Genomic DNA, 17,985 nt, shown 5'->3' on the forward strand with positions numbered 1-17,985 from the left:
CGTCTTATAATCATGTCGATAAAAAAAAATCTTGCATAGGAATATCGAGCGACAATGGTTCCTTTAACTTTAATGTTTATAATTCTTTCTACAGTTCATGAAGCTTCTGCTCTGTTTACATAGCCGAATTGACGGTAATATAATACACCCTTAACTGAATAGAATCGTTACCTTCTGGTCAATATTATATTTTCTCGGACAGCTTAAAGTTATTAGATACCCTTAAGTCGTGCGAAATTCACACATGCTACTTTTCAGATGAAATATCCATCACCTATCACCCATCAACCATACTCTGCACAAACAACACTAATCCACATTACATACATGGATTCCTGCTCATTGTCGAATTCCCGGTAATGAGATAACTTACGATGAGTAGGGTAGCACGGGGCAAGATGCCCACCTTAAGCTCACAATCAATATATCCGAAGAAATCTACAGCAAAAGGCTCAAAACCCTCGCTACGTTATCTTTTACAGTCTTTTCTATAACCTGTATGCATATTGGGTGCTAAAAGTTATAACGCATATCAAATATTCACGAGCAAAAATTCTTCGATTTTTGGGAATTTTTGCAACCTGCGGGGCAAGATGATCATCCTTTCCAAAAGCTATTAAACCTTCATTGTATTTCACGTATAATCTAAATAATAAATATTATGGATTCAAGCTGGTCATAAACTATTTTAAACATTATTTGAATAATTTGGAGTGTTTAGTTATAACCATAAAAAAGTTGTTCATTGAATGTACGTATTCCTCGGTGGTCATTATTAGACAATATGACAATATGTTAAATAATGTATTTTTATCGAAAACAAATAAATATGCAGGTTTATTCCATTACAAATATTTTATGCAGCGATTGTTGCTGAATTAAGGTTATGGTTATGCAATTCAGGGTAGCAATCTTGGTCTATAAAGCGGTGCGCATTTTGCCCCGCAAGTAGATGTATTTTTTAAAAGCAATTTGTAAATACGTTATCTGCATAATTGCGGCAATATCAACATCTGATTCATTACTAAAATCAATGCCACGATAACTCTTTCGTTAGATGAAATTTTTTTTAAATCATGATTAAAACCTTATTTTATGGCTGCGCAATCTTATAATAAATGTAGTATTTTTAATCATCGATCTATTTTTTATGGTTATCGAAGAGTTCAATGATTTTATTTTTGTAATTGTTTGAATTATTGTTAGATGTAGTGTTTATTTACACGTACGGTTACTAATTATATACCTTTATAGCGTATATAACGTTTTTTGGAAGGGTGGTCATCTTGCCCCTTCCTACCCTATCTTGCCATAGCAAATCATAGAGCTCCAAATGTTTGTATTACTTCCTGGTTTAGTTTAGAGTTAGTAGGATTGTTGCACTAGCCCAGTAGCTGTCCTGTACTCTACCAGCTGGCTGTGAAGTCTGTCGCTAAAGAAGGGTCAAGTCTTAGAAAGATGTATGTATAAGCCCAAGGCTTTGCTTTTAGTCCCTGGTTTAAACCCAGTGGATTTTCAAAAGATTTTATTATGGCTGCAATGGTCATGACGCACATATTGGAATGGTCGAAAATACCCTTTGCGATTGCAACAAGTGTTACTAAGATATATATCATATTGTCTGGTACTGCAGTTGACGACTCCTATCAGGAAGCTAGATCCAAACTAAAGGATTTTTTAAAATTCCGCGGGAGTAGGAAGACTATTTGCCAACACGAGATGCATTGGCCAATTACGGCTATGAAATTCTCATTCCGTAATATCGTTTCCTGAACAATCGATAAATGTTTAATTTATTCACTTAATTCTTCGAAAGAAATTTTTACCTCATCGTAACGTTACTTAATAATAAAAAAGCATACTTGAAAAGAAAGAAAAATTTATTATCTCTTAATGGATTCAAAAAGGTAAGAAATACTAATTTCCACGATTTACATATTATTTTCGTAAACTTCGCTTAATTCTAAATACTTAAAAAATTCTCTTTAGTTCCAAAGTATGGCTAACATGAGTTTTGTTTGCAGTTGGTGCATTTCTGTTCGATTTAAGTAAAAAACTACAACACTTGTGTTGTAACTGGATACCGCAGAATTACATATCTATTCGAATGATTGAGCGTTAACGTCCTAGCAGCTTTTTAGTATAGCATAATTGCGCCTTGCGTCTTCTCATCGGTCTGAGGCTCTAGCATGCGATTCCGCTCTCGCTTCTCCATTTTCACGGCCACAGTCAGTAACACAAGGTTTATGATTACCACTATAAATCCTGCCACCACTAAGTAGAAGCTAGTACCTAGGGCAGCCAATCCCGTACTATACCAATTGTTGTTCCGGTCCTCCGCAATCAATACGTTATTTCTCAGGTATTGAATAAATTGTAACAACCAACAAATGAACGAAAGAACCTGCGATATCCCGGATAAAAAGTTACTGATGAACAACACCAGTATTGTGCCTGTTTTCTTCGATGCCGACGATGACTTCAGGACAGATGCTATAGCTCCTACAGCTCCGCTTAGCGCACCGAGTCCAACTCCAATTGTTGTTCCAAGCCACAACCAGTAGCTCATCACATCCGGTTCATCCTGAAGTACCGCCAAAACTATCAAAACAATATGTCAGTCATTAGATTCAATATCGTTCTATCTGCTTCGAACAATAATGAAGGATAAAATATATATACTTACTGTTGACCTCATGTCTGCGCCAACCGTACGCAACGTTGAGATGTTTTTGACCGCTGAATAGCCCGAAATTTATACGGCCTTGCGATTCAGTTGAATTGTACCTTTTAGCGCTGGATTGCACCCAGTTATCGGTGGTGAGAGCGGCCACTAGAAAGCCTACGATTAAGCAACTACCGAAAAAGGTAGCAAATACAATTCCTCTTGTTTTGAGACTCATTTTGTATCGCAGTGCTTTTGTGGTAAAAACTGTCTGTCGCATACGTTATTTCCAATCCTGGTTCCACTTTGCGATGCCTACTGGGGTGGTCGGAAGCTTTTTAGGCATTATGCCAACTAACCAAAATGAGTCGAATGCTCTGCTGAAAGAACAATTAGATGGGATAGTTTACAATTTTGAAAAGCAAATGAAACACGAAATAATCGAACAAGTTTCTAAAAAGACTTCGCTAGGAAACCAGACGACCAACCTTTTTCACCGTGAAAGTGGACTTGTTTTTAAACAAAATATTTATGCTAGCCCTATGCGGAAAAAAATTAGCTTTCAGCATAAAAATTAATGATCGTATAAACGCGACTTGGGCTGGATCACTTATTGTGTACTTACGTCTCGATCAAGCTGTCACCAACGTCACCTGTGTCATGAATATGGTGAATATGTCATACGAAAAGTGGCTTTAGTGACACAATTCAGAGATCTCAACACTGCAACAACTACCACTACTGATCAAGAACTCCTTATGTGTTTATTGTATCGTAAAAATTCCAATAGAGAACCTCCTTTTTATTCGCTCTCTAAACACCACTTATACTTACCTGATGTTTGCCACCTATCTGCAGGACAGTTCTTGAATTTTCAACCCACTGCAAATTCACACAGCAATTAACCTTTTTTGTTTATTGCGGCTGACCTCCCCTGTTGCTTCCCGTACACTGTACGATCGGCAATAATGATCGGTAACGTTTCGCGGATATAATTGTTTAATTTAGATGTTCATTATAGGAGGATTTGCTTATGCGAATCGTGGAATTTCACTTTTCAACAGTGCGATCGATGATGAAAGATCAACACACTCCAGTGTCCAGTATCGCAGATGCAGCACCTGGCCTGTCGCTGGCAATGCTTGCTGGTGCTCGTTTCAGGTAAACAGAAGAGAGCAAGCAAATGATCGTAAACGTACACACACATACATAAGAGCCTAACCTTTTGTACAAACGGAAAAATCGAAAAACGCACAATCGTCATGTCTAGTTTGATAGGCTATGTGTTTGTATACGGTGTGTCGGTTAGTATTGGGCGATACCTTATCGATACCCGCGATATCGATACTCGAAGGCCGATATTTCGATATATTTTATCGATACTTGCGACGTCGATATTATGATAAATCGATAATTTCACCCCGATACTGTTTTGATAAAGCGGGATATGCAGCTGAAAAAATATAGGCTAAAACTAGGCCAGAAAATGCTCAAGAAAGCAAAATTTTAAGGATTTTTTCGCACTCTTTTCTTTTCACATAGCTAAGCTTTATTCTCAAATTTACTTTATTGGAATTGACACTTATGCAAAACCTTGAACAATGTCACTTACATGTTGAAGTCACTTACTTATTGAACAGTAAGTGCATACGATACGCGATTTTCAGTAATTCAGAACTGACCAGAGAGCACACTAGCACAGAGAGTAGTATTGGGTGTTAACGGCATTACCAAAGACTTTCCAGCTTTTCACGCGCCATAATAGCGATGAAAGTGGCAGTGGTGGGACAGAAATCTAGAAGAGCTAGAACCGGAAAGGAGCAACTCCCGGCGGAGCTCTGCAGGAATGGCCAAGAACCGCCAGCAACGACACCTCACTGGATGGTTCCCTGAAACCCCTGAGTTTGAGAGAGGGCTGCCGAATGAGTGGATTGAGGGAGTGGTTTGTCCCATCTACTGAAAGAGTGATCGGATAGATTGCTGTAATTACCGCAGAGTAACGCTGGTCAAAGCAACCAACAGGGTACTCATCCAGATTTTGTTGCGTCGTCTATCCCCGGTGGCAGGAGAGTTCGAAGGGGAGTACCAAGTGGGCCTGATGGAGGTGTTACTACGGATCAAATTTTTACTCTTCGGCAAGTCATCCAGATGTGTCGGGAGTGCAATCCATCATATTTTTGTGGATTCCGGGGTAACGTACGATTCAGTCGGGCGCGAACAGCTGTGGTAGGTGGTGCACAAGTGAGGTTTTCCGTACAAAGCGACGTGTCCGAAATAGAGCTGCACTGGAGCGAGTGATGCGTTGCGTGCGTGTTTTGGGGGCACTCTCTTTGCTCTCTTTGTTTTTATTGATTAATTTTTATGAATCCCTTTTTTGTGTAGCATTTCCTAATCCCAGAATGCCGCCCTAAATAGTATCGATAAATCTAATATCGATGCTTCACGGACGATATATCGACGGTATCGATAAAGCGGCGGATTTGATATTGATATTCAATTATCAATACTTTCGGCAATTTTGCCCAATCCTAGTGTCGGTGTATACCGTGATACGGTCTCCTCTTTTTGAACGTTTCCTGATCGAGCATAATCACCACCAATAGGGTGAAAAGGGGTAACATTGTATATATAAATGTAGGAGTGAGTCAATGTGATACAGCAAAGTTTCGTTAATTGGTGGTTCGTTAATTGGGCGGTTCGTTAATTGGGTGTTCGCTAATTGGGCTATGTGACAACTTGAATGTCAAAATTGTATGGAATTTTCGAGTTTAGAAATTTCTAACAACTGTCAGTCGGCCCAATTAGCGAATCAGCTAGAGTGCAGTCGTGGCCCAATTAACGAATTCAGGCTGTATATACAGGTATGGCAATGTTGGTTAAGTGGTGTTAGTGCAATGAAGAAATTTCATCATGCTGAGGGTGAAATCGTAAATCGACCAATCACGATGAAGCATGACGTCAAACTTCAAAAACAAACCCCATTGTCCGATGCGGTTTGTTTTTGTAGTTTGACGTAGTTTTCTGATTTTTTGCTACCAATACCATCAAATGTCTTCATCTGCCACACCTTTTTAAACCTCATTGGGAGTGAGTACCTGAACAATTAGTTTGTTATAGAGTGTGCAAAATAATCCACACGTTCTTTCCACGTGAAAAATCACGTAAATTTCTCTACAGGGAGTTACGTGACTTTCAGTTGAACATTATTGGAAAATACAATAACATCTACCTGATTTCCACGTAAATGCACGCATACTAATGCAAACTACGTTAAATTCACGTAAATAGTACGGGAAAAGTTAGATGGAAAATAATCACATAACTTTTCACGTAATTTCGACGTGAAAATTATTTTGAGTGTAGTTTTTACGGCTTTGCAGACTACGGATCCTTAGCTCATTATGCAATCCGTAGAAAGCCATGTTCGTAGTTGCTATCGCTCTTTTTATCTCATGGCTCAATTTATTGTTACATATCTATTGTCAATTGCAAAAAAATTGTACCATCCAAAGTGCGATATCGCTCATAAAAGTGCTATTTTGCATTAAATCGTTTCGGTATCTTCGGCGCACTTATTGCTTGGAAGATAACGAAAAAGTATGCCGAAGATACCGAAACGATTTAATGCAAAATAGCACTTTTATGAGCGATATCGCACTTTGGATGGTACAATTTTCTTTGCAATTGACAATAATATTCCCACAAAATTACAACCGCAGCACAAATACCCGAAGGGCTTTCACGCTCCTTGTTAACCTTCATATGTACTTCGTTTTGCTGGTCGAGTTTATGATAAGCTCTATTCTCGTAGCTTCCATATTCTGACCCTCTTTGCACACCCGCCCTTCTTAGACTATACTTGCTTACTTTACTTTAGTGGTGTCGGCGCAGCCAAATAAAAGGAGAAACTATATTGATAGCTTTCGTGTATATTATAAGTTGATGCTTCAAATCTATACAAAATTTTAGTTCTAAGTTAGTTTAGGTTTTGTTAATTCTAAGTTTAGTATAAGACTTACATTTTAGTTTCCTTTTAGGTTGCCAATAGTAATAAGTTTTATCTTTAGCCACGCCACGTGGGATCCTGTTTTTTACATAGTTTTGATTAAGTTTATATTTTAAATCGTAAGAATCTTCGTAATTTTTACCTTTGAGTAGTTTAAGTCTCTTGTTAAGTTTCACTTTTGCACTTCTAGCTTTAAGCCAACTAATTTTAAGTATTTATTTAAGATAATTTTAAGATAACTCAAATGGAGCGTATCACGGAAAACATGTCTATACTGCACGAGCGTTTTATAGAAAATAGAACAAATGATATATTTTATCTGACGTTTTGGGTATGCGAACTCACCGCTGTCACTGACGTTGAAGCGACGCTTCGACTTCCGCCGATCACCCTTCAGGAACGGTGTTAACGCAGGGTGGGCAGTTCGTTGATTTCTGCTGCGACAGTCTCCCCCGGGTGTAGTCCGGAGTCCTCTGGAACTTCACTCTTCTCTCTTACGTCGAGCAAGGCCAGCCGTGACACCGGTCGAACCAGGGTCTTTGTACCGATCTTTACAATCGCTCGCCGGCTGCGACCATCTGGATGTTGGATTGTGCGGACGATTCTCCCTCGTTCCCATCCGCCACGCTTCGTTGGGTCTGCGACCATTACCAAATCGCCAGTATCTAGCTCTCGTGTTTCACTGAACCATTTTCCTTGTCGACGAATTACCGGCAGATATTCGGTTAGCCAACGTTGCCAAAATACCTCTAATTGGCGTTGAATGATATCCCAAGATCTTATAAGTATCTTTCGACGGACCAGTTCGTTGGATTGTTCTAGAGCTAACATCTTCCCTTCTTCGTCCGGTCTTTTTACCCCGTTCGTACTCAGCATCAGGAAGTGGTTTGGTGTGAGCGCTTCTGCCTCTTCCGACTCGAGAGGTAGATACGTCAGCGGCCTTGAGTTGACCATGTATTCAGCCTCCACGACCAGTGTCTGCAGCCCCTCGTCGTCTAGTTTTCCTTCGGCATATGCGTCACCCATAGCCGCTTTGACTGAGTGTACCAAGCGTTCCCAGCCGCCACCCATGTGTGGTGCTCCCGGTGGTATGAAATTCCACTTTGTGCTGGCACTAGTGAAAGTTGTGGATAGTCCCAGGTTTATCTGATCCTGCAGTACCCTCTCAGCTCCCTGGAAATTTGTACCGTTGTCACTGATGAATTCCGCTGGCGGTCCCCGGCGACCCACAAAACGACGAACGCACGAGATGCATGACTCTGTTGATAGCGTGTAGGCGACTTCAAGGTGGACGGCTCGTACCGTCAGGCAAGTGAAAAGCGCAATCCAGCGCTTGACGTTGGATCTCCCCAATTTTACCAGTAGTGGTCCGAAGTAATCTAGCCCTGTGTAGGTGAAGGGTCGTTCATGATGTGCCAGGCGTGCTACTGGAAGAGGCGCCATCGGTGGGACTGTTGGTCGTGCTTGACGAAGCTTACAGTAATTGCAATCACGTTTCGCCTTCTTTATTACCAAGCGAAGCCTAGGAATAGTGTATAGCTGGCGCATCTCGTTGACAACTGTCTCCGCATTTCCATGACGATAGTAGCGATGGTAGCGATTTACCAAGAGTTCAGTAGCACGGTGTCTTCTCGGAAGGATCAAAGGATGTCGCACTTCGTAAACAAAACTTTTCGCAGTCTCGATCCTGCCGCGCTCGCGCAGCAAACCATGTTCATCCAACATTGGCATTAAGTGGTAAATGGAACTGTTCTTCCCGATGGCACCTTGCCCTGGTTCGTTCGCTGCTTTTTTCAATAATGCCGCAACTTCATCTGCATAGGCCTCCCGCTGCACTTGCTTAAAGATGGTTTCTTCCGCTGCTTGAAGTTCTTCCTGCTGCAAATCTCCGGAGTATTTCGACTGTTTCTTGGACGTATTATGCAGGAATCGCAGCGCGTAGGCGGTGGCGCGTTGCAGTCTATCCCAAGAGGAAAACCGCTCGAAATCTATAGCTGGTTCGAAGGCCCTGTGATGCAGAACCGAGACACGACTTTCTTCTGTAGTGGCGGTCACTGGATCTTTGACCCGTGGCCATTCTTCTTCTGTAAGTTGTAGAAAGCGGGGTCCCGTAAACCAGCTGCTATTCTTGTTGAAGTATGGGCCGCTTCCCCATTTCGTTGCTTCGTCCGCCGGGTTGGACTTTGTCGGTACCCATCGCCATTGAGCTGACGTTGTCGATTCCAGGATCTCGCCTACTCGGAAGGAGACGAACTGTCGATAGTTTCGTGGATCGGACTTGATCCAAGATAGTGCTGTTCTGGAATCTGTCCAGTAGAGAACCCTGGATACTTGAATTTCGAGTTGCTCTAGGATGAATTTCGCCCATCTTGTGCCTAGTACACATGGCTGCAGCTCCAATCTGGGAATGGACCATGGTCTCAATGGAGCGACTTTTGATTTAGCAGCAATTAAACTGCACTGCGGAGAGCCATTCTTGGAGAATGTGCGCAGATAGACCGCACAAGAATACGCTACCTCGCTGGCGTCTACGAATACGTGTACTTCAGAATCCTGGTACGTTGCTCGGGTGGCCTCGCTGAAGTAGCACCTGGGAATTCGGATGTCGGTTATATGGTCGATCATCTGAATCCATCTCTGCCACTTCATATAAACTTCGTCGCTAACTTGCTCGTCCCATTCTGTACCTTCTCGCCACAAGTCCTGAATCAAAACCTTGCCGTGGATAATAAACGGCGAGAACAAGCCTAACGGATCAAATAGCGTCATCACGCATCGTAGGACCTGCCTCTTTGTTGGGCGCGTAGCTGTGCGAATTAGTGTTTGAACTTCCTCACTCATCGTTGTCGAAAAACTTAGTTCATCACTGGAAGGGCACCACAGCATGCCAAGTACTCTTTCTGTTTTCCCAGTTTCAATGAGCTTCAGTTGCTTATCTGCTTCAGGTTGAGTTTCTCCCAACTTGCTCAATACCGTGTCGCTGTTTGATCGCCAGTTGTGCAGTTTGAATCCGGCGCTGCCCATTGGCGTAGCTAGGAAAGTTCCCTGGAGGGGGCCTAGGGGGTGCCTTCCAAAAAAAATTTCATTCATCTTGTTACTCCGACCGCCACCGATAGTACAACGTTTTGTAGGGAAATACCAGGCGGGTTTCATGAGGGCCCGCGCAATTACGGACCAGATGTTTACCATCCCACAGATCTTGCAGAAATGTTGGGAGTACAACGTGTTTACGCATCACATCTTTATTGATTTCAAAGCAACATACGATACAGTCGATCGAGACCAGCTATGGCAGATAATGCACGGACACGATTTGCTACAACTGATCCGAGCTTTGGATCGAGTGATGCGTTTCGTGTGCATCTCGGCGATACTTTCGAATTCCTTTGAGACACGGTGAAGGTTGAGACAATGTGACGGCATCCAACTAGAGGGTGTGATCCGATGAAAGCGAAATTTAAGAGGAGTGGGCTAAACATAAATGCGTTGAAGACAAAATACATGAAAGAAAGAGACTCGAAGGAAACAAGCGCGTGCTTCCCGCGGACGGCACGCGCCCTTTCCCTGTTCGAGCGGGAAAGTACTGGGGACGATATATGGTGGTGTACAAACTAAAAGCGAAGAGTAGCGGAGACGTATGAATCACGAGCTGCAAGCCCTATTTGGAGAGATTGCCATTTTCAGGTGGCGAAAGTCATTAGGCTATAGCGCAACGAAAACAGTATCACAACAGTACAACTGCTCCAGTATCAGGAACAGGGAGGCTCAAAGTGCAAGATGGGTCGACCAGGTCCAAAGTGATTTGCGACTTCTGAGACTGGGAAATTGGCGACGAGTGGCCCAAGCTGGAGTTGAATGGAGACGACTACTTGAAACAGCATGACTCAGGGTGGTTACTAGGCTAGGCTAGTGAAGAAGAAAATATCTACGCAGCGGGAACATGTACACTGAACTTTTTTTCGGTTTTAAAATTCCAATGGGGAAAATTTCTGGAGGGGGCCTACAGATTTCTGGAGGGGGCCTAGTACCCCAGGCACCCCCTCTAGCTACGCCAATGGCGCTGCCGTGTACGTATCTCACATCTCTGGCTACCTTCGCTGCTTCTTCCACTGAGCTAAAGCTTGCAAGATAATCGTCCACATAGTGGTCGTGAATATTCGCCTTCGCTGCCTCAGGATACTTTTACGAATGTTGTTCAGCGTTTCGATTCTTTACGAATTGCGCCGAGGCTGGCGAGGAGGTGCTTCCGAATATAGCGACATCCATCATGTAGACCGCAGGCTTCTCGGACGGATCGCTGCGCCATAAGAACAGCTGAGATATCTTATCTGCATTTCTAATTCTGATCTGGTGGAACATCTCCTGAACATCTGAGCTTATTGCCACCCTGTACAATCGAAAGCGTAATAGAACACCTGGTAACGAGGAAAGTTGATCTGGGCCCTTCAACAGTGTGCTATTCAGGGATACGCCTTTTACCTTCGCGGCCGCATCCCACACAATGCGGGTCTTCCCCGGTTTCTTGGGGTTTGTCACTGCTCCTACTGGTAAATACCATTTCCTCCTGTGGTTAGCGGATTCAAGTTCCGCTGCCGCAGCTTTGTGCGCGTAACCTTTCGCCTCGTATTCGCGTATTTGACGATGAAGGTTCTCCTTCAACTCCGGGTCGCGATTCATTCGGCGTTCCAAGCATTCTAGACGTCGCACGGCCATGGGATAACTATCTGGGAATTCCACCTGATCCTCTTTCCATACCAATCCCGTCTCGAACCGGTCTGCCACACGTCGAGTAGTAGTTTCCATTACCGTCAGCGCTCGTTGCTCCTGTTCCGTAAGGAGAGTCCCCGTCGGACCAATTCCAACGTTTTCGGTATCAAAGAATTGTTTTACTGTTCCATGGAGCTCCTCGTCGCAGCCACATTTACTAACGTGGAAGTTGTAAGACTCACGATTACCACTTCCTCGTGGGCCGTAGACGCACCAGCCTAGCCTAGTTTTTACCGCCACTGGAGCCGCGCTGTTGCCTTCTCGTATTTTGAGTGGGAGTGCTAGCCGTAAGTTGTCAACGCCTATGAGAATCTTAGGCTTAGCATTCCAATAGCTGTCGATAGGGATGCCCGTTAGATGCGGATGTAATTTTACAGCTTCCTCTATTTGGAAACTTTGGCAAGGAAGTCCAAGATTGTCGACGGTCCTTGCGTTGACTAATTTGTGTCGCTGGCTCTGTCCAGTCCCAGCAATTTCGATGGTAATCTGCTGCGAGCCCTTTTCCATTCGTGAGGTATCACCAGTGCATCGCAGGCACAAAGGACGGGGAGTTCCGCTTACACCAAGCGACGTAGCCACATCGTTCTCCACCAGCGTCATGTCCGATCCCTCATCCAGGAATGCGAATGTATTGATCGATCCGCGCTTTCCGTACAGCGTTACTGGAATGATCCGAAACAACGCAGATGAAGTAGAGTGACGATGTGTATGGGTTTCGGCTATTTGTATCCTCGATGGCTGTGGAGGACCCCTAGTAGAGTGGAGGAGTGGATGGTGGCGGAATGAACATCCTTCGAAATCACACGTTTTACGTATCCGACATGCTCGTCGCCCATGATTAAAAAGGCAATTCTGGCACAGCTGTAATGTGCGAATTCTCCTCCAGCGATTATCGACCGATAATTCCTTGAACGCATCGCAATCACGCACACGGTGTCCACTCTTGTTGCAGTTCAGGCAGGTGAGTGATTTGAATGATCCCCGTGATTCATTCCAGGCTTCTTCCGAACTAGCTGGGCCACCAGCCGCATGAGCGTTCACAAATCCTTTCATCTTTGGACGGTCGCGCGCATTTTGCTTCCTGTTCATCGACTCCAAGCTAACCACACTAATCGCATCCTGTACCACAGAAGCCATATAATCGCCGAAGATTTTCAGATCGACGCATTCGAAATCTCGTTTGTACTTCGCCCACGTCATTCGTTGTTCCGGGGGAAGCTTCTCCACGAGTTCCTGTAATAAGGACGGATTCGATAAATGAGCGCGTTCATTCGCTGCTTCGATATGGTCACATAAGGTCTGCACTGCCATTCCAAATTCAATGAGTCCTTCCAGTTTATCGGATTTAGGCGCTGGAATATCGCGAACCTTATCCAGTAGAGCTTTTATCAGTAACTCCGGTCTTCCAAAGCGCATTCGCAGTGTCTCCATTACTTGAGGAACCGCCGCTGGCAACACCAACCGACTTCGAACCGTGTCTAAAGCTGGGCCAGTCAAGCATCGTTGTAGACGAAGCATGTTTTCAGCTTGCGAAAAACCGCAAGCTTCAGTTGTGTAGTGGTAATTCGAAATGAAGATCGGCCACTCTGAGGGGTCACCGGAGAATCGAGGTAATTCCTTTGCGAGAGACTGTCTAGCTGCTAGCTGCTGCTGTGTGGGAGCACTAGTCATCCTTGAGGGGGGATACGCTTGGTTTTTTGTATACTTTCTGACTGACGAGGGGGCTGAGACGAATCAACCATACGCGGGGAAATTTCACGCGTTTGCTCACCGCTCGGGTGTTGTTCAGGTTGACGGTAATATTCTAATAAAGCTTTCAGATCATCCGAGTGCGCGAATGTTTCTCGTCGCTGTTCTCGGTGTACTATAGGAGATATAATAAATTCTTCCGGGCGCGCGACATTTCGCTGCTGCTCTCGGGTAAATCCACATTTATTGGTCGTGGGGCAATGGTATTCAGTATATTCATTTATTTGATCACAGGCTTGACGCTTACCTGGGGGTTCCATATTGTCTTGGAATATTTCAGTCGATGTGACTGTCTGACTCACCGAAGGCAAACCTGCTTGGCTTACCACTTCCCTCGATCGATTATCGGTAACTTCCGCTGTACCGGTTGTAGCACGTCGTTCATGTTGATGCCAACCATCTTCCGGTACAGTTAGTACAGTTCGGCGAGTTTTCGGGATAGCTCCTGTCTGCTTCTCCAAGCGCGGTTTGTTCGCCGGCATCTTTGGTAGCAGCTCCTCTCCCGGGTTGCTTGCAGTCGCTGGTTGATTCGGCACACCAGCGTCTGTTTTCGATTGAAAACCTTCCAGCAAATTCCGACATACTTCCAACTGGGCTTGCAGCGCTGACAACTGCTCAGAGGTTGGTCTGGCGCGCCTCTCGCACTGCTCGACACGATTTCTGAGTTCCAGAAGGGCAGCTCGTGAATCGGTGGGGGAATTTTTCGTATTCTGTCGAGATCTTGGAATAGATGATTCCAGCACGGCAGAAGGAATTGAAACCATGGGTGGTACAGCTGATCTTGGTGAACCTGACAACGGCACTGAACGAACGGACGACGCTCGGGGAGCTCCAGGTGGTGGTGGAGTTGAGGGGCGATTACACTGCGCTGGAGATGCCACCTTTTCACAGCGGTTTTGTGGTAAAACACTGGCACTACGATTGTCTGTCGTCTCCTGACCAAGCACATTATCGATGAGCTGCTGCTGCTCGTCAAGATGTCGCCGCTGTAGCGCAATTTCTACACGAGCACGTTCCGCCACCAGGTGCCTTTCCACCAGGTTGATTAGGCAAACCGAGAAATCCGATGTAGCGCTGCAACGACTGGATCCGCTTCTTGCCGAAGCAACATCGTCATGGTACTGGTGGGTAGAACAAAAGCCGCACACCCACGATCGATTCGCTACGCTATCATCCACTCCGGCGCACGTGTAATGCTGCCATTTGTCGCAATGGTCGCACTGGACCATGTCCTCAACGTGGTTCGGTCGTCGACAACTCAAACAGTTCATCTGTTCGTGGTCCTCTCGCTCAGCGGGTAATTCATCGCTTTTGTGTCCATCCATGATAAACGAATAGTAGCAAGGTCCTTGCTTCTAACCTCAATGTAAAATATTTGAAGTTTTGTCGGCGCAGCCAAATAAAAGGAGAAACTATATTGATAGCTTTCGTGTATATTATAAGTTGATGCTTCAAATCTATACAAAATTTTAGTTCTAAGTTAGTTTAGGTTTTGTTAATTCTAAGTTTAGTATAAGACTTACATTTTAGTTTCCTTTTAGGTTGCCAATAGTAATAAGTTTTATCTTTAGCCACGCCACGTGGGATCCTGTTTTTTACATAGTTTTGATTAAGTTTATATTTTAAATCGTAAGAATCTTCGTAATTTTTACCTTTAAGTAGTTTAAGTCTCTTGTTAAGTTTCACTTTTGCACTTCTAGCTTTAAGCCAACTAATTTTAAGTATTTATTTAAGATAATTTTAAGATAACTCAAATGGAGCGTATCACGGAAAACATGTCTATACTGCACGAGCGTTTTATAGAAAAGAGAACAAATGATATATTTTATCTGACGTTTTGGGTATGCGAACTCACCGCTGTCACTGACGTTGAAGCGACGCTTCGACTTCCGCCGATCACCCTTCAGGAACGGTGTTAACGCAGGGTGGACAGTTCGTTGATTTCTGCTGCGACAAGTGGCAACGGTCCGTTACCGATCCTGCGCCGAACGAATTATGGTCCTCCAGTACCGTCGGCCCTGGGCTGCCGTTCTCCAATCCCCACGAACACCAGCTGAACGTGCATCGTCTTTGACAGCCCGCACCCACCGGGTGCGGGGTCTACCTTGGAGTCTACGGCCTCTTACTGGTTCTCTGCTGAAAATAATTTTGGCTACTCTTTCGTCGGGCATACTGGCCGGGTGTCCAGCCCACCGCAGCCTGCCATATTGCACTACCTTCACTATCAGCATATTTGTTTACTTGGTACTACAGCTCGTGATTCATGCGTCTGCGCCACACCCTATTTTCCATTTTGCCACCAAGTATAGATAGGGTTGCCAAGTGGCCGGTTTTTGGCCGGCCCGACCGGTTTTTCACTTGCAAAGCCGGTGGCCTGACCGGCAAAAAGGCCGGTTTGCCGACATATGAAGCAGGATTTGTACTTTTTACCTGATTTTTACATTTTCTGATAAATTTATTAGAATTTTTATTAGATACCTGCCAGAAGCAGGTTGTTACTACCTCCAATAGTCCATTCAATACTCGGTGTGGTTGCGAGCGTGATGTCCTGCCGTTCGTTTCCACTGACTGCTCATCCCATTTACACGGAAAGCACGGAAACTATCAACGGTTACATACTACCGGCGACTAGACACATTTACACATTCCAGGCAAATCCTCGAATATGCTATAAATACAAAAATGCCATAGCGACCTGACCCGCGGTCTCACCCGCTATTCTAACGCATGATTTGAATCCGTCCAGCGTCGCACGAATCAGCGTAACTAGTTTTGTCGGAAAACCATGTTCTAGCATTATCTGCCACAGTTCATTTCGTTTAACTAAATCGTACGCCGCTTTAAAGTCCACAAACAGATGGTGTGTCTGCAAGTTGTACTCCCGGAACTTGTCTAGTAACTGACGCAGAGTAGACATCTGATCCGGCGTTGAGCGACCCTTACGAAAACCAGCTTGGTACTCGCCGACGAAGGACTCCGCTAACAGGATACGGGAACGCACTTTGTAGGCAGAATTGAGCAATGTAATTCCTCTCAGCGGAGACAACGCAAAAACTTCAGGTATTCATTAACCGGTGCCTGCGATACATCATTCGTGCCTGGTGGCCTGATAACTGGATATCCAATGAGGAACTCTATCGTCGGTGTCGTATCGTAGATAGAAGTAGATCGGACACACCTTGAGGAAAGGAGGGAACGAGGTTTGCAGAGAAGCACTCGACTGGAATCCACAAGGACAGCGTAGAAGAGGCAGACCCAGAGGCTCATGGTGACGGAGCTTAGCCGACGACATCCGGGCTGTAGACGAGAACCTGTCCTGGCGACAGGTAAAAGCCATGGCGGGTAACCGACAGCAGTGGAGATCTCTGATTTCATCCCTTTGTTCTGCCGGACCGGCGGACATGGACACATAAGTAAGTAAGTAAGTAATTACTCGATAGTTTTTACACTCCAGTCCATGTCCCTTTTTGAAAATTGGGCAAATGAGGCCATCCAACCACTTCTCCGGCATTTGTTCTTCCTCCCGGATCCTGACAATGATCCGGTGGATTGCTTCGTACAGCCCCTCGCTCCCCGCTTTTAGAAGTTCAGCTGGGATACCGTCCTTCCCAGCAGCCTTACCGTTTTTCAGCTCACTGATTGCCTTTTTAGCCTCCTCTTGTGTTGGTGGCTCCACAGTATGACCATCGCTTACAATCCTATCCTGTCCCTGCTGAACTCCGCATTTACCTTTCCATTCAACAGTGTCTGAAAGTGCTCCTTCCACCTGGCTGCTACCGCGGTTTTGTCGGTAAGCAGGTTGCCAGCACTATCACGGGAAAATTCCTGCATCTCACCGTTTTATAGAAAGGCCGTGTGTCGTTGCTGACGTATCGCTCCTCTGCGCCGGCGAGCACGTGCTCCTCGTACTCTTTAGATGATGGATTCTTTTTTCCGCAGCTCTAGTCTCTCTGTACCTCTCTCTGTTTTGACGCGCTGCCGTAGTGAGTATGCGACTCCTGGCCTGGTTCTTTTCATCTGTCACTCTCTGGTATTGGGCATCAAACCAGCTGTTACGCTGTCTTCCACGCGTCGTGTCTACCACCTCTGTCACAGCTGTTTCGATGGCACCATGGATGTTCCTCCACAGCCCATTTATATCTTCTTCTTCTACCTGCTGTTCTGCGATTCGTTGGTCAAGCTTCCTGGCGTACTCCACTGCTACGCCGTCTGTCGTTAACCGCTGGATGTTGAAACGCAGCGTCCTCTCAATGCGAGCTTTCGCCGTGTTCGACAGCCTTGCGCGAATCTTACTCACTACGAGATAGTGGTCGGAGTCGATATTTGGTCTCCGAAAAGACCGTACATCGATAACATCCGAAAAATGTCGATCGTCAATCAAGACATGATCGATCTGAGAGCTAGAGTCTCCATTTGGATGCCTCCAGGTGTGTTATCGAATATTCAAACGTGGAAAGTAGGTGCAACAGATGGCCGTTCCTCTGGCCGCGGCAAAATTTATGAGCCTCAGACCGTTATCATTGGTCGACAGATGAAGGCTACGTCTTCCAATAACTGGACGGAACAATTCCTCCCTCCCGATCTACGCGTTTGCATCTTCGATGATGATTTTCACGTTGTGTTTTGGGCACTCTCTTTCTTAGACTATTATAGTCTATAATAGGTACCTTCTTATGCGATCATATGTCTCACCCGTGTTCAACAGTCTGTCATCCGAAGTCTACCATTAGAAGAAGTTACATAATAATCTCAAAATGCATTATAAATCAATTATTAAGAAATGCAAGCTGGGGATTTA

The 17,985-nt window shown here is 44.8% G+C and overlaps 3 protein-coding genes across 7 annotated transcripts; all 3 read right to left on the bottom strand.

Annotated features, from left to right (window-relative positions):
* Window positions 1–1,893: 1,893 nt before the first annotated feature.
* On the bottom strand, window positions 1,894–3,785 carry LOC128744193 (uncharacterized). Of its 5 annotated transcripts, none has more exons than XM_053841039.1 (3): window positions 3,500–3,785; window positions 2,687–3,042; window positions 1,894–2,601 (listed from the first exon to the last, which is right to left on the bottom strand). In XM_053841039.1, the coding sequence occupies exons 2-3, from the start codon at window positions 2,943–2,945 to the stop codon at window positions 2,138–2,140; spliced, it is 723 nt and encodes a 240-aa protein (XP_053697014.1). In that variant the 5' UTR covers window positions 2,946–3,042; window positions 3,500–3,785; the 3' UTR covers window positions 1,894–2,137. The 5 variants fall into 5 exon arrangements, with proteins under 5 accessions (XP_053697014.1, XP_053696997.1, XP_053697033.1 ...); XM_053841022.1 differs by having other exon boundaries at window positions 2,687–3,045; XM_053841058.1 differs by lacking the exon at window positions 3,500–3,785 and adding an exon at window positions 3,291–3,331 and having other exon boundaries at window positions 2,687–3,045.
* A 3,291-nt stretch (window positions 3,786–7,076) lies between these two features.
* Window positions 7,077–9,695, bottom strand: LOC128745664 (uncharacterized). Its single transcript, XM_053842743.1, has one exon. The coding sequence runs from the start codon at window positions 9,693–9,695 to the stop codon at window positions 7,077–7,079; it is 2,619 nt and encodes an 872-aa protein (XP_053698718.1).
* A 1,158-nt stretch (window positions 9,696–10,853) lies between these two features.
* Window positions 10,854–13,109, bottom strand: LOC128745665 (uncharacterized). The gene has a single exon (XM_053842744.1). The coding sequence runs from the start codon at window positions 13,107–13,109 to the stop codon at window positions 10,854–10,856; it is 2,256 nt and encodes a 751-aa protein (XP_053698719.1).
* Between the last annotated feature and the right edge of the window lie 4,876 nt (window positions 13,110–17,985).

Source organism: Sabethes cyaneus, chromosome 1, assembly GCF_943734655.1.
Source record: "Sabethes cyaneus chromosome 1, idSabCyanKW18_F2, whole genome shotgun sequence".
NCBI lineage: Eukaryota > Metazoa > Arthropoda > Insecta > Diptera > Culicidae > Sabethes > Sabethes cyaneus.

Excerpts from the sequence above, each read along its gene's own strand:
- LOC128744193 (XM_053841039.1), bottom strand. The coding sequence starts at position 2,945 with ATGCGACAGACAGTTTTTACCACAAAAGCACTGCGATACAAAATGAGT. Across the intron at positions 2,602-2,686 it reads GCGCAGACATGAGGTCAACA|TTTTGGCGGTACTTCAGGAT; the intron begins GTAAGTATATAT and ends TTGTTTTGATAG.
- LOC128745664 (XM_053842743.1), bottom strand. The coding sequence starts at position 9,695 with ATGGGCAGCGCCGGATTCAAACTGCACAACTGGCGATCAAACAGCGAC.
- LOC128745665 (XM_053842744.1), bottom strand. The coding sequence starts at position 13,109 with ATGACTAGTGCTCCCACACAGCAGCAGCTAGCAGCTAGACAGTCTCTC.